General features: G+C 45.6%; 1 protein-coding gene across 2 annotated transcripts in view; it reads left to right on the top strand.

Moving 5' to 3' along the window:
• Nucleotides 1–24013, top strand: part of BTAF1 (B-TFIID TATA-box binding protein associated factor 1) — an 80906-nt gene that overhangs the window by 27251 nt on the left and 29642 nt on the right. The window contains exons 5-20 of one of the 2 annotated variants that reach the window (XM_069753802.1): nucleotides 7204–7361; nucleotides 7457–7593; nucleotides 7755–7887; nucleotides 8495–8563; nucleotides 8681–8770; nucleotides 8869–8964; nucleotides 9895–10071; nucleotides 10200–10340; nucleotides 10485–10609; nucleotides 16083–16203; nucleotides 16719–16823; nucleotides 16925–17074; nucleotides 18082–18224; nucleotides 21855–22029; nucleotides 22178–22381; nucleotides 22604–23030. In XM_069753802.1, the coding sequence (XP_069609903.1) occupies nucleotides 7204–7361; nucleotides 7457–7593; nucleotides 7755–7887; nucleotides 8495–8563; nucleotides 8681–8770; nucleotides 8869–8964; nucleotides 9895–10071; nucleotides 10200–10340; nucleotides 10485–10609; nucleotides 16083–16203; nucleotides 16719–16823; nucleotides 16925–17074; nucleotides 18082–18224; nucleotides 21855–22029; nucleotides 22178–22381; nucleotides 22604–23030 (2451 nt within the window). The remainder of the gene's footprint in view (nucleotides 1–7203; nucleotides 7362–7456; nucleotides 7594–7754; nucleotides 7888–8494; nucleotides 8564–8680; nucleotides 8771–8868; nucleotides 8965–9894; nucleotides 10072–10199; nucleotides 10341–10484; nucleotides 10610–16082; nucleotides 16204–16718; nucleotides 16824–16924; nucleotides 17075–18081; nucleotides 18225–21854; nucleotides 22030–22177; nucleotides 22382–22603; nucleotides 23031–24013) is intronic. The other variant, XM_069753803.1, reaches the window with a different exon arrangement.

Raw genomic sequence — 24013 nt, 5'->3', positions numbered from 1 at the left:
GTAATATATACACTGCTCAAACACAAGGAACACTTAAACAGAATATAACTCCAAGTAAATCAAACTTCTGTGATATCAAACTGTCCACTTAGGAAGCAACACTGATTAACAATCAATTTCATATTCTGTTGTGCAAATGGAATAAACAACAGATGGAAATTATTGGCAATTATCAAGACACCCTCAAAGGAGTGGTTCTGCAGGTGGGGACCACAGACCACATCTCAGTACAAATGCTTTCTGGCTGTTTTGGTCAGGCTTCCACACTCATGGTAGCATGAGACTGACTTCACAACTCACACAAGTGGCTCAGGTAGTGCAGCTCATCCAGGATGGCACATCAATGCGAGCTGTGGCAAGAACGTTTGCTGTGTCTGTCAGCGTAGTGTCCAGAGGCTGGAGGCGCTACCAGGAGATGTGGAGGGGGCCGTAGGAGGGCAAGAACCCAGCAGCAGGTCTGCTACCTCAGCCTTTGTGCAAGGAGTAACAGGAGGAGCACTGCCAGAGCCCTGCAAATTGACCTCCTGCAGGCCACAAATGTGAATGTGTCTGCACAAATGGTTAGAAACCAACTCCATGAGGATGGTTTGAGTGCCCAATATCCACAGATGGGGGTTGTGCTTGCAGTCCAACACTGTGCAGGATGCTTGGCATTTGCCACAGAACACCAGGATTGGTAAATTCGCCACTGGTGCCCTGTGCCCTTCACAAATGAAAGTAGGTTCACACTGAGCACATATGACAGACGCGACAAAGTTTGGAGACGCCGTGTAGAGCGATCTTCTGCTTGCAACATCCTTCAGCATGACAATTTTGGCAGTGGGTCAGTAATGGTGTGTGGGGTGGCATTTCTTTGGAGGGCCGCACAGCCCTCCATGTGCTCACCAGAGGCAGCCTGACTGCCATTAGGTACCGAGATGAGATCCTCAGACCCCTTGTGAGACCATATGCTGGTGCGGTTGGCCTTCGGTTCCTCCTAATGCAGGACAATGCCAGATCTCATATGGCTGGAGTGTCAGCAGTTCCTGCAAGATGAAGGCATTGAAGCTATGGACTGGCCCGCCCGTTTCCCAGACCTGAATCCGATTGAACACATCTGGGACATCATGTCTCACTCCATCCACCGTCACATTGCACCACAGACTTCAAAGTAGAAGGAACAGCATCCAGTCCAGGTGATAAAAGAATCCAATATCTTTATTCTGCCATAATGCATTATGGCAGAATAAAGATATTGGATTCTTCTATCACCTGGACTGGATGCTGTTCCTTTTACTTTGAAGACTGTTTATTTCCAATTGGGTCGTTGGACTGGAGCGTGCATCCTACTATTGATGTGCTGTCGGCTGCCTTCCTTTATCATTGGATTGCACCACAAACTGTCCAGGAATTGGCGGATGCTTTAGTCCAGGTCTGGGAGGAGATCCCTCAGGAGACCATCCGCCGCCTCATCAGGAGCATGCCCAGGCGTTGTAGGGAGGTCATACAGGCACGTGGAGGCCACACACACACACACACACACACACACACACACACACACACACACACACACACACACACACACACACACACACACACACACACACACCATACCGTATAAGCCAAATTCCCCCGCCCTAATTTTGCCACAAAAAACTGTGAAAACTTAATGACTCGAGTATAAGCCTAGGGTGGAAAATGCAGCAGCTACCCGTAAATGTCAAAAAATAAAATAGATACCAATAAAAGTAAAATTAATTGAGACATCAGTAGGTTAAGTGTTTTTGAATATCCATATTGAATCAGGAGCCCCATATAATGCTCCATACAGTTCATGATGGGCCCAATAAGATGCTCCATCAAAATATAACCCATATAATGTTGCACAAATGCTGATTATGGCCCCATAAGATGCTCCATACAGTCATTTGCCCCATGTAATGCTCCATAAATGCTGATTATGGCCCCATAAGATGCTCCATACAGTCATTTGCCACATGTAATGCTCCATAAATGCTGATTATGGCCCCATAAGATAATCTATACAGTCATTTGCTCCATATACTGTGGCTGCGATTAAAAAAAAAAAAATCATACTTGCCTCTCAGGCCCCCTGCACTTTCTATATTCACCTGCTCCGCGTTCCGCCGCTATGTTCCCTGTCCACTGCACTGACTGCTCAGGCAGAGAGCGGCGCGCACTAATCGCTTCACCGCGCCCTCTGACCTGAGCGTCAGTGCAGAGGATGCAGCGGCGGCTGGCGACAGTGGAACGGGGAGCAGGTGAATATAGCGCACTGCTTATACTCACCTGCTCCTGGCGCGGTCCCTGCTTCCCCAGTGCTGGCAGCTTCTTCCTGTAGTGAGCAGTCACATGGTACCGCTCATTACAGTAATGAATATGCGGCTCCAGCCCTATGGGAGTGGAGTCAGGTCCATATTCATTACTGTAATGAGCAGTACCCTGTGACCGCTCACTACAGGAAGAAGCTGTCAGTGCCGGGGAAGCAGGGACCGCGCCAGGAGCAGGTGAGTATGCTTAGGCTAGGTTCACATTGCGTTAGTGGGTGTCCGCTAACGGACTCTGTTACATGGTGCAATTGTCGCAATTAACGCTATGTAACGGATCCGTTAGCGCACCCATTGACTGCAATGTGCTAAGGCATCGCAAACGTATGCCATTTTTTGCATGAGTCTGCGATGTGCCGTTAGTTTCGGATGGACCTCGAACGCTGCTTGCAGCGTTCAGGGTCCGTTCCTCGCTAGCGCAGATCGGGCATCTGCGCTAGCAGGATTGCCGAACGCAATCCCTTTTTGGACATTGCGTTAGTGCAATCCGTTAGCGTATCCACTAAGCAGATTGCACTGATTGCGCACACACAACGGAATGTGAACCTAGCCTTAGACAGCTGCCACTCCACCTCCCCTGCCGACCCCTGGGTATGACTCAAGTATAAGCCGAGGGGGGCAATTTCAGCCTAAAAAAATGGGCTGAAATTCTCGGCTTATACTCGAGTATATACGGTATTTTCCTTATCTTGAGGCATTTCCACTGAAGTTGGACCAGCCTGGGATTTAATTTTCCACTTTGATTTTGAGTTTCATTTCAAATCCAGGCCTCCATGGGATATTAATTTTTAATTGACATTGCTCATTTTTGTTTTATTGTTCTCAACACCGTCTACTATGTAATGAATAAAGATTTGCAACTGAAGTATTTCATCCTGTGATATTTAGGATGTGGTATTTTAGTGTTCCCTTTATTTTTTTTGAGTAGTGTATGTATTTTTTTTCCATGTAATGTTGCCAAGATATTAGTTTTCAAATTATTTTGCACCTAATTAGTAAACTCTTATATTAAAACTCTTCACCACCAATTTTTTTTTTTTTTTTTATCAGACAGTTTTCATTGGGGCTGTGTACTTCTCCTTGTATGATGACCAGTCGTAAGCAGGCAGCAACATTCTAAGGCTCCTTTCACACATCAGTCTTTCTCTATCGCCTCATTGGGGGACACAGGAACCATGGGTGTATGCTGCTGCCACTAGGAGGCTGACACTATGAAAATAAGTTAGCTCCTCCTCTGCAGTATACACCCTACCGACAGGAAGTAGGATATTCAGTTTAGCTTAGTGTCAGTAGGAGATGGACAGCGGGTCTTTCATTAGACCCATATCTACCTCAGTTATAGGGGTTTTTAGAGTAGCCTTTCCTGTCATGACGATGGAAGTGGGGGCACTGGGCATTCCACCGCGGCGGTGTGAGGCCTGCGCGCTGCCCCCCCCCCCCCCCCCCCCCACCATTCTTCGGCGGTCACTTGATGAAAATCTAGGTTCCCGGCTTCTCTTGGGCCTAGTTACAGCGTTGACACCGCCCCCCCTTCCCGCCCTTCACTCCCTCTGCCTCTTCCTGCACAGGGCGCTAGCTCTGCCCTTTACTCCCAGCCTTCTCAGTCGCCCTGGGATCACCGCCATCTTGCTCCTCAGGACCCAGTCCTAACATGCCCCCCCCCCCCCCTCCAAGACAAGGGGTCCTTCTCTCCAGCACACGCTTTCACCGGCTGGGTCCCCTGCATCCTCTTATGTCGCCGTCTCCCTACTGGTGCCCTGCACCTGTGCCCTGATGTCGGTCGCAGCTACAGCCCGGGAGCAGACTACAGGACTATACTTCGGCTGTGAGTAGCTCTGCTTTGTAGCCTATTACTCACCTCTGCATCTCACCTGTTCCCCTAACCTTCAGGCATCATTTAGTAGGTCTGCTCACCAGGCCTAATCCTAAAGGAGAACGTTCTCGTTCTCCTGCTTCCTCTTATCAGCTGCAGCAACTCCACTGTACCCATCGTCCAGGAGTCCCTACCCCGGGTGGGACCGAGACCCCTATCTCTGGGTGGGCTTTCCTTCTGCCTCAGTCTGTGGCGGACTTCACCAGGATGTCACAGATCCTGGTGTCCGTGCTTGACATATTGTCCCTCCCAGCCCCCCGCAGTTGCCAGTGGGTCACAGGATTCTCCGTCCGGCATTTTCAACACAGGCCACAAGAGATCCAGACAGGAGCGAAATCCTCCTCTCCCGAGTCAGACGGGCATCTTCGGTCATGTTTGCAGAGGAAGTTTCAGACTTGGTTTCACCACAGGCCTCTAGCATGAGTGATAGGGTACAAAGCCTTATTGTTGCGATCAACCAGACCTTAGGCATCATGGATACCTCTACGGAACCCGCAGAATTGGCGGTTTTGTTTACTGTCAAAACCAACTTCCAAGGCCTTTGCCTCACACACTGAATTTGTGGTGGTACTTGCCAGGGGAAAGGTGAACCATACCAGATGCTTTCAGACAGGGAAGCATCTCGTCATCCTATATCCGTTCTCCCTTGAGCTCATCGCTAACTGGACTGATTCCTCGGCAGTGGACTCGTCAGTCCCCAGACTGTCTACAACATGGTCTTTCCACTTTTCAATGCAGCATCCCTCATGGATTCCAAGGATACAATTATAGAATCGCTGGATAAATCAGCCTTTGAAGCGGCTGCTTTTGCTTTGTGCCTCGGCCATTGCCTCTACCTGGGTCTCAAGGACCATAGCTAGATGGACCAAACAGCCTTGTAAGGGCACCCCGGCTGGAGCTCCTCCAGGGGAGCTAGCCGACCTGACGGACCAGATTTCCTATGCAGGGAAATATTTGGTATCTGCCTCCCTAGATGCACGGCTTGTGCAGCTCAGGCGTCCAGCAATATGGTGGCCATCCGGCGGAACATTCGGCTCTACACTTGGCAGGCGGACTTGTCTTCAAAGAAGTTCCTTACCAGCCTCCCCTTCCAGGGGGCCTGTCTCTTTGGCTACATGCTGGAACAAATTATTAAGGGTGCCACGGGAGGCACGAGTTCCCTCCAAGCCTCGCCGGCCACCCCTGAAATGGCAGTTAAGCTCCCTTTTGTCCTTTTGCTATTTCGCGGCGTCGGAAGATTCCTCTAGCTAGCACACAGCGGTCTCGTCTGGCTAGAGAAAAGGCTTCCTTCAAGCCTACCCCTTCCCGTCTTTCCTGCAACTCCCATGGTAGGTCCACCAGGCCCAGACCTGGCAGATCTTCCTCGGCATAACTCGTGCTAAGGGCCCAGCGTTCCTCCCAGTTTGGGCGGGCGTCTCCTGTGTTTTTTTTTTTTTTTTTTTTCAGGGATGTTTGGCTGGCCTCGGTGGAGGACGCTTAGATGAGGGAGGTGGTATCCACTGGATACTAGATAGGGTTCGCTTTGTGGCCCCAGAATCGCTTCTTCAAATCCCGCCCTCTAAAAAATCCTCCTCTGATCCCAGGTTTCTTTGCGTCCATTACCTTCCTTCTTTGTTCGGAGGTTGTTTCCTTCCCACAGCAGGAACGCTTCACAGGTTTATATTCAAACCTGCTTGTAGTGCCGAAGAAGAGCGGCGCAGTTTGACCCTTCCTGGCTCTGAAGTTAGTGAGCAGAAGGTTCCGCCTACGGCATTTCAGGATGAAGTTCCTCTGTTCAGTTCTGGCTTCCATGGATCCACAGGAATTCCTGTGCTCCATGGATCTCCAAAATGCCTAGCTCCATCTTCTGATTTTTTCCCAGCACACCTGAGTTTCCTGCGTTTCGTGGCGCAGAAGAGTCATTTCCAGTTTGTCGCCCTGCCGCTCAGTCTTGCGACCGCTCCCAGTGTCTTCATAAAGCTCATGGCTACATTTATGGCCATTTTGAGGATCAGGGGCCTAGTGCTCATTCCATACCTCGAAGTCATCCTCATCAAGGCTCTGCCACTCTCTCAGGCCCAGGAGAGTCTCACCATCGTCCTCGACTCCGTCCTGTTTCTGGTGGCTGGCCAACAGAACAGTCTTGTCTTGTTCAGAGTCAGCGCCTCGTCTTCTTATGCATGCTGTTCGACACCCGTCAGTCAGGGTTTTTTCTTCTCGAGGAGAAGCGGGCAATTCTCCAGGACGGAGTTCGTTCTCTGCAAGGCCCTCAGCTGCCTTCCTTCCGTTCAGCAATGAAGGTCCTGTGTCGCATGGTTCGCATGCGCTGTTCCACTTAAGACCACTTCAGCAGGCCATCCTTTCCCAGTGGGACAGGTCTGTGCTGTTTCTGGATCGTCCGATTCGGCTTTCCGTCCGATTTCTAATTCTCTCAACTGGTGGCTGTCATCCCCTCTCATTCCCCAGGTTCGGTCCTCCCTTCTCGCCCATGGCAGGTGGTGACGACGGTCACCAGCCATCCCTGCTGGGGCGTGGTTTCTCGCCATCCGTCAGATGGGAGCAAGAGTCCTCTCTGCCGATCGACACCCTTGAGATAGGGGCCATTCCTCTGTCACTGAGAGGTTTCTCAGAGGTCTGCCAGTCAGAATCCAGACGTCCAATGCCTCGGCTGTGGCATGTCAATCACCAGGGAGAGAATCGGTCTCTTGGCAATGGCGGAGGTATCAAAGATCCTCCTCTGGGCAGAGGCGACTGTTTCGGCACTGTCGGCAGTGCATATCCTCGGCGTGGAAAGCCGAAGAAAGCCCAAGAGGTGGCAGGGTTCTGGAAGGAGGACAATGGATTACGGGGCAGTTTAAACTCTTTTTTTTTTTTTTCTTCCCCCTTGTCTTCTCTGATTAGCCTTAACAAAAATCCTAATTTAAGATATTGACCCAATGTTTACTGCTGCAGGTTTTGTATTCTGTTGGTAGGTTTTTTTTTGCTATTCTGGTAGATTAATGCAATATTCATTTTCTCCTCCAGGAGATGTGGACCCAAAAGAAAGGATAGCGCGCCAAAGGAAACTGTTACAACGAAAGCTGGGACTTGACATGGGCGCTGCCATAGGCATGAATACTGAAGAGCTATTTAATGATGAAGATTTAGATTATTTACCCACCAACGCGGTTGTAAATAAACATGTAGGTAAAAGTTTTGTGGCTCATAGGAAATAATTTCTACATATGCACGTGATTATAGAGCCTCTCAAAATGTTTGATGTGTTTTTATTCTACAGACCCTTCAAGCAGCAGAATTTATCGACGCAGAGTTTCTTCCAGGTATGAGTAACAGGCAGAAAAATAAAGCAAAGCGAATGGCAAAGCTGATTGCTAAGCAGAGATCTCGGGACATGGCGGACACCAATGAAAAGAGGTGACTTTTTTTTGTGTGTCTTCCCACTTTGGCTTTTATCTGATCAATTAAATGGTCTACCATCCTTTTAAAATAATACAAAGACTTTTTTTTTTTTCTTATAGGTAAATGGGTTTAACCATTTCATTTACCGTAAATGTTTTTTTCTAATTTTCACTTAGCAGTGACAGTACAGATGGGGAGCCGGAAGAAAAGAGAAGGAAAGTGACCAATGTTGTTATTCCCCAACCTGCTACAGAGACCAAGGTGTTGATTGATAATATACCCGACAACTCTTCTTCTTTATTTGACGAGGTTTGTGTTTCTCTATCTTCATCTTTTTGCTAAAATGGAATCGCGAGATTCTGTTGTGTACATAAATTGTGCGCAGGTCTATGTAAAGACAGTTTAACCGTTTAAGGGGCTGTTGCATCAAGGCTACACTTTTAAAATACACTGGAATGGTTAATTAAAAAAACAAACTTGGGATTGAAAAATCATTTTATAATAAAATAAACACTTTTTTTTTCCTTTTGATTTAAGGTAAGTTTCCTTTTTTGTTTAGAAAAATAAAATAATTTATATTGTAATGTTCTCCAGTAAAACTGGCTTGATGTGTGTGTTTTTTTTTATTTTTTTTTTTATAGTGTGCATGAATTGGACCTTCGTATAATTTTCTAGAAAATTTCATGGCATCTTTGACTTTTGCAGAGCAAAGCATATTGAGATGTTTCTTGCATTTTTAATGTATGGTTGATTTAATGTGGCTTCTGTAACTGCGTTTCCTGCAGATGTTATTACTAGATTAGATGTTTTTATTCTCCCCCCATTTCTCTAAAAGAGTGATCTTTGCAGCTGATATCTGCATGTATTTGAGAAATGGTGACAAGTGTAACATTAAGACTTTTTTGATCTTTCTTAGTCAAGTGAGTGGCCTCTGGAGAGCTTCTGTGATGAGCTTTGTAATGAGCTGTTTAATCCATCTTGGGAGGTGAGTTGTAGTTCTTTTTAGAAATGTGAAAAATCAGTTGTCAGGGATTTTGAGCAATGTTGTATTTTTTTTTTTTTTTCCCCCCCTTAATTCTACACTTCTAAATTGTATCTTCAGATCCGTCATGGTGCCGGCACTGGTCTCAGGGAAATACTTAAAGCCCATGGCAAAAGTGGTGGCAAGATTGCCCACAGTACATGTGAAGAGGTAAAGTGCTAAGGCTGATATTTAATTTATTTCTCAGAAGTAAATGAAGCTGATAGGATTTCATTTTTTTTTTTTTTTTGTTCCTGTGTTTCTTATAGATGGAACAACAACATCAAGAATGGCTTGAAGATGTTGCTATCCGTCTTCTGTGTGTCTTCGCTCTAGACCGCTTTGGGGATTTTGTCTCCGATGAAGTAAGCTGATTACAGATAAGTCTTGTTTAAAGGGCTGTGTTTTGTATTGTCCAAAATTGAACAAATCCTACATTTTAAATATATATATATATATATATATATATATATATATATATATATATATATATATATATATATATATATATATATATAATTTTTTTTTATTTATTATTTTTGCATTTTGTACACTAATAAAAGCTTCATCAATATTATGAGTGTTGATTTACTGGCTGGCCACTTCTACAGGCGCAAGAGTCAAAGGTGTGTTATCCGGGATTACAGTATAATGGTATGTGCAGATGATCAGGAATTGGCAGTGCATGTCTGCTGTATCCAAAGCACTGCCGTATGTTGAACGCAGGTGAATCCGCATGTGTGGATTCACTGCATCCAATACATTGTATAGCTGAAATTTCTCATGCGGAGACTCCCAAAGAAAATTTATTTTTTTACTTGTAGTTTATTACATAGTAGTTTAAGAAGTACCGGCACACCTAAAAGTTGTTCTTCGATTTTGCTCTTCATGGGTTTGTTCCCACAGATTTTCTGCAACATAATTCTGAACCAGCATTGTCGATGAGCTTCCATCGAAATCCCCTCCACACTCCTCAAATATTGACCCACAGCCTGGATTTTCGGTCCAGAACATGTCAATTTATACTGTGCTTTTTCACCCTGGATGTGGCTGCAAACCCACTATTTCTACACTGAAATCTTCAACAAAAGCTACTTTATTTCGGTGTGGATTTTCCGCTGTGAAAAGCCTCCAGTTTATCACTTCTGTGTACGACTTTCATATGCGGGCTGCGCACAGATTTCTACTGCATTTAAAGCCTTGTAATGCCAAACAAGCATTATGCGCTCATTCATTGCTCTTTCCGCCTTCTTAAAACCACATCCTTTTTTTTTTTTTTTTTTTTTTATGCTTAGGTGGTTGCACCAGTTCGGGAAGCGTGTGCTCAGACGCTGGGAGTAGTCCTAAAACACATGAATGAAAGTGGAGTTCACAATACAGTCAAAATCCTTCTGCGCTTACTGACTCAAGAACAGTGGGAAGTTAGACACGGGGGCCTGCTGGGAATAAAGTATGCCCTAGCTATTCGTCAGGTAATGTCCAGCTATTACTAGATTTTGATCTTTGTTGCATGAATTAGTCCTGTCTATCAGTGTGCCTCAGTGTTTTCACTCTCAATTACCTTTAAATTACCTTGAATTTCATTGTGGTTGCTTTACAGGATTTAATTAAGACTTTATTACCTAAAGCACTACCAGCAATAATTGAGGGTCTTCAAGACCTTGATGATGATGTGAGAGCTGTAGCAGCAGCATCTTTAGTGCCTGTTGTGGACAGTCTAGTGAAGATACAGTTCAAGCAGGTTCGTTTTGTTGGTTTTGCTTCTTCATTGTTCATGGCTGAAAACTTGATATTTCCCTGAAATCCTGCAAGCAATATCTAGGTTTCTTGTTACATGCATGCTGATGTATACGTAAAATGGGTAATGTAAACTTCTATGTTTTAGGTTCCCTTTATTCTTAGCACTTTATGGGATGCTCTTCTGGAGTTAGATGACTTAACCGCTTCTACCAACAGTATCATGACCCTCCTTTCCTCTCTCTTAACATATCCTCAGGTTCAGCAGTGCAAGTAAGTTTGTCCAAATGCATCTAAAATGAAAAAATGTAAACAACCTTGCAATAAGTCTTAAAGAGTAACCATCATTTTTTTTCCCAATAAATCATTATTACACATGAATAGAAGACTTTGTATCAGAGAAATTTGCCCTTTTTTTTTTTTTTTTACTAACCATTAACTTTCGAAATTCTTAATTCTAATCTCTGGTAAAAGTCTGTTTGGCATACACCGATTTTCTAGTTACTGAGAGAGATGACAGTTGGTGCTTATAAAGTTCTATGGAGATCTAACTGCTTTCAGGAGAACTTGCAGCAGAATGTCTGTCTGCCCCTAGCTCCTCCCATCTTCAAAGAATTGTGAAAGGAAGATTTTAGGTACCTACCCTAAAATCCTTCTTGGAGCCCTTCATTGGGGGACACAGGAAACAATGGCTGAATGCTGCTGCCACTGAGGCTGACACTATGCAAAAAGTTATCTCCTCCCCAGCTGTATATACCACTAACTGGCTGACGCAAAGCTAATCAGTTAGTGAGAAAGCTGTAGGAGAAGCAGCAAGAATACAACAATAATAACCGAACCAACAATAAACGAGGGTGGGTGGCTGTGTCCCCAATGAAGGCTCCCAGAAATATTTTACAGTAGGTACCCAAAATCATAATTTCTCTTCATTACGTGCACACAGGAAACCATGTGATGTTCATAAGCCGTCCCAAGGGTGGGTAAAGGTGCAGTACCCTCAAGTTAGAGCTCGGTCCACTGCAGCTTGCATAACCTTTCTACCAAGGTTCACATCAGATGAAGTGCAGCTGTGAAGCCTGCAGAACTTGGCAAAGGTATTAATGGAAGACCATGTAGCAGCCTTTCAATCTGTGAGGCTGATGCCTGGTGGTGGATGAACAGGAGGCCCCCCTCCTGCACGAGTGGAGCGCGCAGTGACCCTAAGTGGTCTGTCCCTTAGTCGGTAGGCTTTCAGAATGACAGAACGAACCCAGCGGTAAACTTGGAAGCAGCCAAGCCCTTTCTAGGACCTTTGGGAATTATGAGCCGTGAGTCCGCATGTCTGATGGGTGCTGTCCTGGAAAGGTAGAGACAGAGGGCCTTTACCCGATCCAGCTTGTTTAGTAACCGCTCTTGAGGATAAGAAGGGGACTGACAAAAAGAAGGAAGAACAATGTCGTCATTGAGGTAAAATTCAGAAACCGCCTGAGGAAGAATGCATAGGATTGGATGGAACACTACCATGCCTGGTGGAAAGACGGGAGGGCTACGAATTTGGAAACTTGTCTGATAGAAGTGATTACGACCAGGAAATCATCTTTCCGGGAAAAGAAAATTCTCAGAGGTTCGAATGGTGACTCTTGAAGAACTTAGAGTACAAGATTGGCTTCCCAAGGTTCTACCATAAGCCTGTATGGGGGAATTGAGTTCGTGACTTCTTGCAGGATGGTCTTGATCTGTAGGCAAGACGCTAGATTCTTTTGAAAGAAAGGCGGAAAAAGGCTTTTTGTGTACAGTGGTAAATGTGAGAGAGAGAAATTTACTAACTATCCCTGATCGTGTTCTGATCAGAGAAGCCAGCATATTTCAGAAATGTGGCCTCAATAGCCAATGCCGTTAAAATGAGTGACTGAGATTTCTGGTGGAAGAGAGGACCCTACAAAAGGGGGTCTGGAAGGTTCGAGAGTTTCCACGGAGTGTCTGCAAGGAGGTTGATTACTACTGCGTGCCAGGGTCTTCTGGGCCAGTACGGAGAACGACTGGCACTCCCTTTGTCTTGATCTTTTTGACCATTTTTTGAGGATGAGTAGCAAGGGAGGGAGAACTGGGACCAATGTATTACCAGGGCATCGATGCCAATTGCTAGCGGGTCACGTAATCTGGAGACTACCTGAGGAACCTTGTGGTTCAATCTGGACGCAATCAGGTCAGTCAGGAATCCCCCATCAAACAAAGATTGTGGAAGACTGGCTTTTTCAGGGACCACTCGCCGGAGGCGAGACCTTCTCGGCTGAGATCGGCAGCCCAGTTGCCCACTCCTGGAATGTGTACTGCTGAGATTATTGCTACATTCTGCTAGGCCCATACCAGAATCTGTTACTTTTTTTTTTTACAATACCACTCTACTTGGGTTCCTCCTTGATGTTGTTTGTTTTGTTTTTTTTTGGTTTTTTTTTTTTTCTTCTATATGCCACCACCATGGTATTGTTGGTTTGGACTCAAACTGGATGGTTAAGGAGAAGATTCTGTTAGTAAAGTAGAGCAAGAAAGATTGCCTTGAGTTCTAGAATGTTGATGGCAAGAGACGATCACTTGGCAGTCAATCAGCCCTAGACTTTTAAGTTCTGAAAACTGTTCCACAACAAAGTATATTGACATGCATTGTCGTGAGATTCCAACATGGTGGTAGAAGAGATCTGCGATGGAGGAGAGATCCACCATTCTAGGGACTTCTTTATCGAGGAGGGACGTGTGAGCAGTTGATCCAGGGAGCGAGTTGACCGGTCCCATCTTGAGAGAAGAAAAAATTGAAGAGGTGTATGAAAGTGAGCGAATGGAGCTGCTTCCATTGAATCAACCATCCTGTCTTGGATGCACATACAGAAGCAGAGCGAATGAGAAGATGTGCCTCTGAGGGAGTGAATCCTGTGTGAAAAAACTCTTGATCGCGGGGTGTCAAACAGCATTCCATGAAAACAACAATACTTTGGACCAGGATCAGAGACTACTTCGGGATGTTGATAATCCTGCCTAGAAGGGTGTCCAGAGTGATCTGTAGACTCTTGTGATGTGCTGAGGAAGACGCAACCTTGAGAAGGTCCTCTAAAGCAGTGACGAGTGCCTCTGCTCCGAAGAATGGCCATAAGTCTCCATTATTTTCATGAAATCCCTGGGTTCTGTGGATAGGACGAAACGCAGCGCCTTGAATTGAAAGTGGGATTGCTGTACTGTGAACCAAAGAAATCGCTCGTGAGGAGGAAAAATGGGAATGTGTAGGTAGTCCTCTTGAATGTCCATTGAGCATAGGAATTCCTCTGGTTCTATGAAAGCCATCACCGACCGAAGGTACTCCATTCTGCAGTGGCGTAGCTTAACATGTATGTTCAATAGCTTGAGATCCAGAATGCAGCCATCCTTCTTTGGAACTACGAAAAGGTTTGAATAGAAAACTGAAAGGCGTTTTGCCGATTGCCTTGAAAATCCTCGGAATGAGGGAAGGGTCCTTTCGTGGACTCGCAAAAACAAAAAATGAGTTAGAAAATTCTCTGGTAACCATGAGAAGCAACGTCTTGGACCAAGGCATTGTCGATCACTGACACACACGTTCCAGGTATGAAGATGTCTGCCAACCCAGAGAGGCTTTCCAGATGGGGGGCTGGTTTGAAGGAAGGAATCTTTCAGTCTTGCCCGGCTGGAGATTAGTCCTGTCAGTTACTAGTCTGGACTGGGAATCTCCTCCAAAAGGAACCAAACTGCATTGTGCAACGTTAAGGAGGCGGGAGTTTAGGACTCTGAGGGAGTGAAGTACTGGAGGTCTGACTCCTGTGCAGCTTGGGGTATCAGAGTGAGAGATGGGATTCTAGAGGATGATGAGCTAGTTTGGACACTTTTTAGAACCTCTGGAACACTTGCGTGGTGTAACCTTCTGGGATTGAGGGGCTGCTTGGTCTGGAGCACAGAGGGGAGTGATTGGGGCTCCCAAGGCATAGGCAGAGCCTGGGCAGTCATTCTAAGACTGAAACCAAACTCTGAATACACTTTATGTATTAGGGGGGATAGGGTCCTGCCAGATGGACATGGGAGACAACAGTAGTGAAGCAATCCCACAATGTACTCTGTCACTGAAGGGAAGAACAGTGACACAATTTCACTTGGTCTCCAGTAGTCAAAAGTTGAACGTGCAAAATATTTGTTAAAAAAAAACAAAAAAACAAAAAAAACCTAAGGTAGAAATGGGGCTAAAGTGCAGCTATCTGCATCCTATGGACACTAAAAACTGATTTAGCTTTGTGCCAGTTGAGGGTGTTATACTGCTGGGGAGGAGCTAACTTTTTTTATTTTTTTTTTATTTGCATAGTGTCAGCCTCCTAGTGTCACGCATGGTGTAGGAAAGACTAAAGTGCAACATGAAAGGGACCCCAACACTAGGGAAGTGGGGAAAGGAGTCCCCCCTAGGCAGATTTAAAGCCATCCTGTCTGCCCTAAACGTAACTCCGAGCAGGAACCTAATCCCTGCCTTACCCTGGCAATAAGCCCTGCATAGGGAAGGACGGGACACCACTAGTCAAACCTTACTACCACTAAAGACAGCTGGGGTAGACAGATGAGCACTTATCTAAAGAAAACTCAGAGATGTAACGGACATCCTCCATCAACACCAAAGAGGAAGATAACTGGCTCCAAGTCTCAACAGGGGGAAATGGAAAACATCACTGGCAACTCCGGGCAGCAGGCTGGGAGTCTATAAACACCCTGATCAGGGCAGCACGGTGGCTCAGTGGATAGCACTGCAGCCTTGCAGCGCTGGAGTCCTGGGTTCTAATCCCACCTTGGACAACATCTGCAAGAAGTTTGTATGTTCTCCCTGTATTTGCATGGGTTTCGTCCGGGTTCTCCGGTTTCCTCCCACATTCCAAAGACTACTGATAAGGAATTTAGATTGTGAGCCCCATCGGGGACAGTGATGATGATGTGTGCAAATCTGTAAAGCGCTGCGGAATATGTTAGTGCTATATAAAAAAATTATTTATTATTATTATTATTATTATTATTTAGAGAGAGAGAGGGGTTACCACTTGGTCAAAGTCATAATAGTTAAGGTGTCTGCAAAGCCAAAAGCAGAGACCATCTGCAGCTAGATGAAGTGCGACTGCAGCTTCTGACATACCCATGACACCTAGTGGCAGTAGCAAACACCCCCTAAAGAAGTGATTTAGAGAAGGGTGCCAACTATCATGTTTTTCTAATAGGACATTGTCCTCACTGAATCCAGATTCATGAAGCGATAGAGAAAGATCAGTCCAGGAGGAGAAAGCAGCAGGTTTCACTGATAAGATATATTGCCAGGTTGCCCATTTTTTAGTGCCCAATTGATGTAAAAATTAACTGTTACTCTTTTTAATTAAAGAAACAAAACAAAAACTCTACCACCTTTGTCTCTACAGCTCCTATGCAAACAGTGTCTCCAATGTAACAGAAAACAAATTCTGTGTCTCTGCAGTCTCCTGGGATATTCCGTTTGTCCATTTAGTAGTTTTTCCAGAAGAGGATGGGTAGAAAAGACTGCTGGAGCTGCGTATACAGAATTTGGTTGCTGTCTTGCCGTGGAGATGCATAGCTCTGCATATAAGCTGTGAAGGAAATGTTGTAGAATATCTCCCATCGATTGCAAGGTTAGTTTATTTTATATACATTGAGAATAAGTTTGTATATCATTAGCACAACCTTTTTTAAAGCTATTCTTAAAACCTAAAATCTGCCTTCACAGTATTCAGCAATCGCTCACGACATTGGTGCCGCGGGTGTGGCCTTTCCTGCGTCATACCATTTCATCTGTTCGAAAGGCCGCTCTGGAAACCTTATGTACTTTGTTATCCACACAGGATCAGGTTGGTAATAAATACTTTATCTATTTTATTTTTTTATTTTGGTATGGAAGGTTAAGGGATTTCTGTTTCTTAACTCTTTGGGTGGATGGTAACTGGTAATGAAGCTTTGTACCGACTGTTCGAAAGCGCAAGACCACTAATGGGAGGGTTCTTACAGATTTGGTGAGACTCTAATATAGAAAGTCAGATGGATAACTGCTCTGTCTACAGCACATGCCAAATCTGGCTTGCAGGGTGAGTATATTTGATCCAAGATGCCGGGTGACTCCCGCCCGGCATCGCACTTTTCAACTGTAATTGTCATCCTGAAAATGAAGGAGAAAGGAGCGTTAGATCTCTGGAAATGAAGTTATCTTCCAGGCAACCTCTGCCCAGGGGATGCAATTATCACCTCTGCAATACTAGGGAAATCCCAAAAACATGACCTGTTGGGAGCCATGAGTCTTGGAGTAACTACTTGAGCTCATTATTTTATGCGTAATAAAAAAAAAAAATAAAGATTTATTCTTTTCCAGAACTGTTCAGGTTGGCTGACCCCTATCCTGCAGGACATGCTGCGGCATATATTCCAGATCTGTATTTTAGAGAGTACCCAAGAAATTCTTGACCTTATCCACAAGGTGGGATCTGTTTTAATGTTCCTGCCCGATGGTTATTTATTTATTTTTTTTCTCCATTTAGATTTTTTTTTTATACTGAATTTTGCTTTTCTGTTCCCCAGGTGTGGCAGGAGCTAATACACAAGGCTTCGGTGCAGTATGTTGTGGCCGCGGCTTGTCCCTGGATGGGAGCCTGGCTCTGTCTAATGATGCAGCCCGCTCATCTACCTATTGATTTAAACATGCTGATAGAGGTGAAGCCTAAATCAAAGGTGAGCAATAACGTATTGATTTTTTTTTTTCCATGTGGAAGTAAGGTATTATCTATGCAAGTAAATTTTGTTTGCCCATTTGCTTTCTAATCTTCGGCTTACTCAGTATCTAGGAGTTACTGTAGTCAAACTATTATGCGCTAAATCACTGTTCCACCTGCTACAACCCCCTGTAGGCCAGAAAAGGGTGTGGATCATAATGTATAGTGCCTCAGTGAAAATGCACACCACCCATTACTAGATCAGTAGTGATGATTGTGCTGTGTCTTCCTGGGTTAGCTGTATGTTTTTTTTTATTTCTTTTGTTTTTTTTTTTACTTTTCATTTTATGAAAGATTTTACGATGAGTACCAAAAATCCTCGTAGCCCTCATTGTGGGGGACACAGGAAATCATGGGGTGTACACCTGCCTACTGGCATAAAGCTACTTGGTGAGAAAGTAGTATGGGCAAAATGGATGTCCAGTGGAGACTGGGTGGCTTGTTGTGCACGGTCCTCCTTTGGAGCGGACATGACGGGAGTCAGAGAGGGAATGAGACGGGGGAGAGAAAGCAATGCCATGAGCAGGCGACCACTGCAGTGGTATGGACGTATCCGTCTTCTGAGGCAGACTGGCTACCTGATGCAGAAGGTGGCTGGTCTGAGTGGTCTGACCGTGCCAAAATCAATGGTACACAGGAGCTGCATATTCCAAGCGGCAGCGGACACAGCAAAGATGGCGGAGTCTAGGGACAGAAGAAGGGGTGGGCAACTGCTGAGGCGCAGAAATTTTGTGAGTGGCGGCATCAGCGTACACCCGTTATTTCCGGTGTTCCCCCCCCCCCCCAATGAAGTGACCAAGAAAGAAGATAGCCAGTCCACATATACTTCTAAATGGCGATGTCCAGATATCACTGCCTTTATTTTTCTCCACACAACACATTATTGTGTTTTTTTTTTGTTTTTGTTTTTTTTTTTTTAATCCTTGAGGAAAGGTGGTTACTAACTTTAATTTTGCTTTAATCTAGGAAAAAGCTGCTGGAAAACTCCGTCAAGGCCAATGCCAAACAAAAGAGATTGCACAGGAATATATTGCCGGCTCGGACAGCATGACTGAAGATTCTGCCACCAGAGATTACTTGGTGACCCGCGCTCGTATGGCTGCTGCAAAGTCAGTATAGCACTTTGCATTGTTATATATGTGGGGGTAACATTTAGTCCTACTACAGTTTAGGGGTGGGCTAATTTTTAACTCCATTATATCTTTATGGCATTTTTATTGTTCTTGGCAAACAAGTTTCTCTCTTGCTTCTTTGGGGGACACAGGAAAATAAGGGTTTATGCTGCTGACACTATACACAAAAGTTAGCTCCTCCTCTGCAGTGTACACCCCAACGACTGGCACTAGGTTAATCCGTTTTAGATTACTCTCAGTAGGAGGTGGACACAGGTCTTTTACTAGACCCATATCTACCTCGGTTTTCGTCTTTTTCCAGTAAAGTCTTTTTCAGATGGATCTTCTCCTTGCCTCTGGAGCAATGCAGTGTGAAAAGTCACAACGGTACTGCCACATAGAGACTGAGTACGGTGTATACTGCCACTCCGTATCCTCATAGGTCTACTCGTCAGGACCCCAGCCCCTAACACATGTAGAGTGTTTAGGTGATCCGAACATCGGTTCCGGCCCCGTCCCGGCCCCGTCTCCTGCCCACTCGCCCACCAGAGCCTGTCTGTGTCAGGAGTCATTGACATCCCACATCCCAAGGATGAAAGGTTTCATGCGTGGAGAGGTACATCTTCTTTCTTCTCTCCATCAGGTCTCCAGCAGTGATGAGGAGAAGACTCAGGAAAGATTCAGACAACAAAGATGATAGGATTCGACAGGCACAGACAGCACATCAGGGTCCTCTGATTCCCTCACTAAAGGCTTCAGCAATCCTCATATCAACAGCGGGCTATATATATAAAAAATTTTTTTTTTTTTTTGGGCCTCCCATGCCTTTTCAGTCACTGTTCTAAATGTAGCCCCCAGCTTCTCCCCTGTCTAGCTCCGGCGTTTGGCCCCGCCACCTTCTCAGGATCTTCGGGCGGGCTTTTTTACTCCTGCCCGTTGTCACACCACCTCTTCCTAGCTTCGGTGGCCAGCTCCGCTCCCGCCTTCATCACACGGTTTTCTTCTGCCTCTTTGCTCTGGCGGTTAGCTCCGGCCTGCTTTCTGGCCTCAGTGAGCAGGCTTTTTCAGTCTACACTCTCTCCCTCTGCTCTGGCATGGCGGTCCTGGGAAGGATGGTGTTAGCGTCGAAAGCGATTCCTTTTGCGCAATCCATTCAAGAACGCTTCAGCAGGCCATCCTATCTCAGTGGAACAAGTCTGTTCTTTCTGGATCGTCCGGTTTGGCTCTCCTCCAGAGTTGAACAATCTCTCACTTGGTGGCTGTCATCCCCTCTCCTCTTCCAGGGTCGGTCCTTCCTTGCTGTTCACTAGCAGGTGGTGATGACTGATGCAAGCCTTCTCGGCTGGGGTGCGGTCATTCGCCACCTGACTGTCCAGGGTCATTGGTGGGCAATGGAATCTTTTCTGCTGATCAACATCCTCGAGATAAGGGCCACTTTTCTGTCCCTTCAACACTGGGAAAGGCTTCTCGGGCCTGCCAATCAGAGTTCAGTTGGACGGCGGTGGCATATGTCCATCACCAGGGAGGAATGGAGTCCTGTGGCGATGGCCGAAGTATCCAAGATTCTCTTCTGGGCAGAGGCGACTGTTCTGGTGATATCTGCAGTACATGTCCGGTGCGGACAATTGGGCCACCGACTTTCTCGGCCGCGAGGGTCTCGCGACGAGAGGGTGGTATCTGCATCACAAAGTCTTCCATCAGATTTGCGTTTGGGGTACTCCGGATGTGGATCTCATGGCATCCCAGCTGAACAGGAAGGTTCCACTGTTAGTTTCCAGGTCCCGCGACTCTCTCGCGGTGGGCACCAACGCTCTGGCAATACCCTCGTCAGTTTGTTCTTCCCAATCTTTCTTCCCCTCCCCCTTTTTCCAAGGCTGTTAAAGAAGATAAAGGTGGAAGGGGTGCCGGTCATTCTGATTGCATCAGATTGGCCAAGAAGGTCTTGGTTCGCAGAGATTGTCAATCTTCTCTCGGACGCCTCCTGGATGCTTCCAGACAGACCGGACCTTCTGTCCCAAGGACCGATCTGCCACCAGAATTCTTGGTCGCTCGATTTAACGGCGTGGCTGTTGAAACTGCGGTTCTCAAGGCATCCTGGTTTTCAGATCTGGTGATTCAGACCATGATCCAGGCTAGAAAGCAGTCGTTGTCCCGAGTCTATTATCAGACTTGGAGAGCCTATTTCAGCTGGTGAGAGTCTAATCACATACTGCCTATGTCCTTTGCTCTCCCTTCCATTCTGTTGTTTTCTCTAGGCGGAACTTGACGCTGGTCTGGCTCTTAGTTTGCTAAAGGGACAGGTATCCTCCTGTTCTCAGTTCAGAACTTTTCTCCAAGGGGTATTACATGCTGCGCCCTCGTACCGGATACTTGTGGACCCCTGGGACCTCAATCTAGTCCTGGAGGCCCTTTATGAGTTCTCCCTTTGAGCCTCTCGGAGGTTTCTGTCTTGGAAGGTGGTGTTTCTTGTGGCCATCACCTCCATTAGGCGCATCTTGGAATTGGTGTCGTCTAGTCCTGTCGTCTCCCTTTCCTAGTTCTCCACCAGGACAAGGTGGTTTTGCGGCCTCTACCTTCTTTCCTTCCCAAGGTGATGTCTGCCTTTCACCTAAATGAGGATATTGTCCTCCTTTCCTTTTGCCTGGCTCCAGCTCATCCTCTGGAGCGTTCACTGAACAGGCTGGACCTGGTTAGCACGGTGCGGGTCTATTTGGCTAGGACTGCCCCCTTTAGGAAGACGGACTCTTTGTCATTCCTGAGGGTGCGTGTAGAGGCCTGCCGGCCTCCAAGGCTATGATTGCTTGCTGGATCCGGACGGCAATCTTGGAGGCATAACAGGTTAAGAACAGAACACCTCCTGAGATTAAGGCACATTCTCTACCTGGGCAGTGGCCACCATCCACACGTTCACCAAATTTTACAGGTTCCGTACCTACACTTCGGTGGATGCCAGCCTAAGTACAAGCATCGTGCAGGTGGCAGCGGTGAGTTCTCCTACCTGAATGGAGTTTCTGGTGTTCCCTCCCCAGGGACTGCTTTGGGACGTCCCATGGTTTCTTGTGTCCTCTAATGAAGCGATGGAGAAAACAGGATTTTTTTGTTACTCACCGTAAAATGTTTCTCGGAGCCTTCATTGGGGGTCACGACACCCTCCCAAGTTTATTAGATTTGTTTACTGTGTTCTCGTTAGTTTGTTTTATTTTACTTGTTGCTTCTCCTACTAACTGATTAACCTAGTGCCAGTCGGTGGGATGTATACTGCATAGGAGCTAATTTTTTATTGTGCAGTGTCAGCCTCCTAGAGGCAGCAGCATACACGCATAGTTTTCTGTATCCCCCAATGAAGGCTCCGAGAAACTGATCTACTGATTTTTACGGTGAGTAACCAAAAATCCTGTTTTTTTGGGGGGTTAAAACAAACACAAAAATCCATCCAGCTCCAAATTAATGAGGTTAAGTACATGGTCTAACCTGACACTTTAAAACTTGTATGATTTACCTGGCAAACTATTAATCATTTTGGATGAGAACATTTTTAACAAAGCATTGATTCTCCATGGTATGAATACTGTGTTTCAGCTGTTGTCCATATCAATAAGCCGCTTTTTTCAATCTCCCCCCTTTCAGGTTGCTGGGATCATTATGCTGCTGTATTTGTGATCTCTGTGTCAATACCGCCACTCAGGAAATAAAGCCCGCTGAATCATTAGCTCAGTTGCTCCTTTTTCATCTAAACTCCAAGTCTGCCTTACAAAGGATCAGCGTGGCCCTTGTTATCTGTGAGTGGGCTGCCTTGCAGAAGGTAATGAGCTGGTTTATTTTTGTTATAATTAGTGCCTATCAATGGGATTGTTGCAAAATCTACATGCCAGACTGTGAATATGTGTGCATGCATTTTTTTTAAGGTAACTAATTTCTCCCATTTTATTATTTATTTAATTTTTAAATAGGAATGTAAAACAGTGTCCCTTGCGGTGCAGCCACGTCTGCTTGCGGTCTTATCCGAACACTTATATTATGATGAAATAGCGATTCCTTTCACGCGGATGCAGAATGAGTGCAAGCAGCTGATTTCCTTCCTTGCCGATGCAAATGTAGACATTCGGAGCAAAGTAAACTGCAGTGTATTCACAATAGACCAAGCTAATGACCTGGTGAGTTTTTTAGCGGATGACAAAATGGGATGAGGACCTTAATCTATTCAAGCAAATGTGCCTGGTTAGTAAATCTATGTTCCCCAACCTACAGTATACAACTCCTGCTGTACCCTGATATCGCTCTGCATCCATCTCCAATTCTTCAGAACAACTTCTATTTTATAGCTTGTGCATTGTGTACAGACCTGGCCCATAAACCCATGTTTGCTGCATTCCTAGGTGACTGCAGTGTTCAGTGAAGCAACCGCTCCTCTTCGGGCCAATACTAAAGTTTACCAGCAACTAGATGGAAAAAGGCAACAAGTACAGATGACTGTAATAGAAACCAACCAGGAATGGCAAGTCCTGCAGCTGAGAGTGCACACGTGTGCTGCCTGTGCAATAGTCAATCTCATGCAGCTACCGGAGAAACTTAATCCAATAATCAAGCCGTTAATGGAGTCTGTGAAAAAGGAAGAGAACACAGTGGTGCAGAACTACGCAGCTTCTTGTATTGCTAAACTGCTTCAGCAATGTACCTCAAGGACTCCCAGTCCAAACTCCAAAATTATTAAAAATCTGTGTAGTTCAGTGTGTGTGGATTCCAGTATCACCCCATCCGTGACGTGTCCTGCCCCAGCCTTCAACAACGTGGACCATCTGAGAGGTACAGTGACGGAGTGACAGACAATATTAGCAATTAATAAGTGAACAGATGCTTTAATACAGATGTGTATAATGGGCGTAATAAATATGGGAGTCCGCCAATTGCAGAATTACACCATTAGCAAATCTACTTCTGTGTCAAACCTAATAGTGAGACATCCCCAACCCTCTTTTAATACACCAATTTTTTTTTTTAATTCCTAATTTCCAGTGCAGTTCTCTTCCCAATGCCTATCAAACTACAGTTGGAGGGTCACTCTGACACAGTATACAAAGACCCAGGTCTGCCTCTCCCTTCTCTGCACTTTATCCGCTTCCCCTGCCATCCTTTTTGTTAGGTTCCATTTATCCCATTCAGAGTGAATCGAAGCGTTTTGGTGTAGGGAGGATTCAGTGCCATAATCCTACCTAGATGTTGAGCAGCGCACCAAAAGGCTATCACAATAGGTGCAAAGACTCTGGGAATCATACTGTTTGGTCTATAGGCCCGTTTACAATGTCTGACCTGGCGGCACCATGAGACCGTCAGTAATTCTTTACTCATCAGCGGTAGTTTAATGTCCTCTTTCCACAGGCAGACCAAAGTAAATCACACGGTAACAGATTGTTCTACAAGCGCCTATGTGCACTGAGCAATCTTTAGCCATGCATAAAGGATTTTCACCTGATGAACGATTCTTCGACTGATCAGCAGCCGGTTTAACCTCCAACTTATTTGTAAAACGAGTGTTTTCAAGAACTCGTTTCACAAAACTACATTTTTACTGAGTCACAGTTGCTATTGGACTTCATTAGAAATGTTGTATTGTTTGCCTTCTATTGCTGGTGTATTGCACTATATATTGCTGGCTGTAGTAAGGGTCATCTGAGAATCTGTTAGGGAACTCTCCTGGCAGTTTATAGCTCTTATCGTCCTTTCTCTCTGCTTCTCAGCTGATTTATGACCGACCACAAAGTCCATTTTCACTTTCATATGGTCATAAA

The sequence above is a fragment of the Ranitomeya imitator genome, chromosome 2 (genome assembly GCF_032444005.1).
Source record: "Ranitomeya imitator isolate aRanImi1 chromosome 2, aRanImi1.pri, whole genome shotgun sequence".
In the NCBI taxonomy this organism is placed as follows: domain Eukaryota; kingdom Metazoa; phylum Chordata; class Amphibia; order Anura; family Dendrobatidae; genus Ranitomeya; species Ranitomeya imitator.
This window is presented reverse-complemented; position numbering and strand designations above follow the sequence as displayed.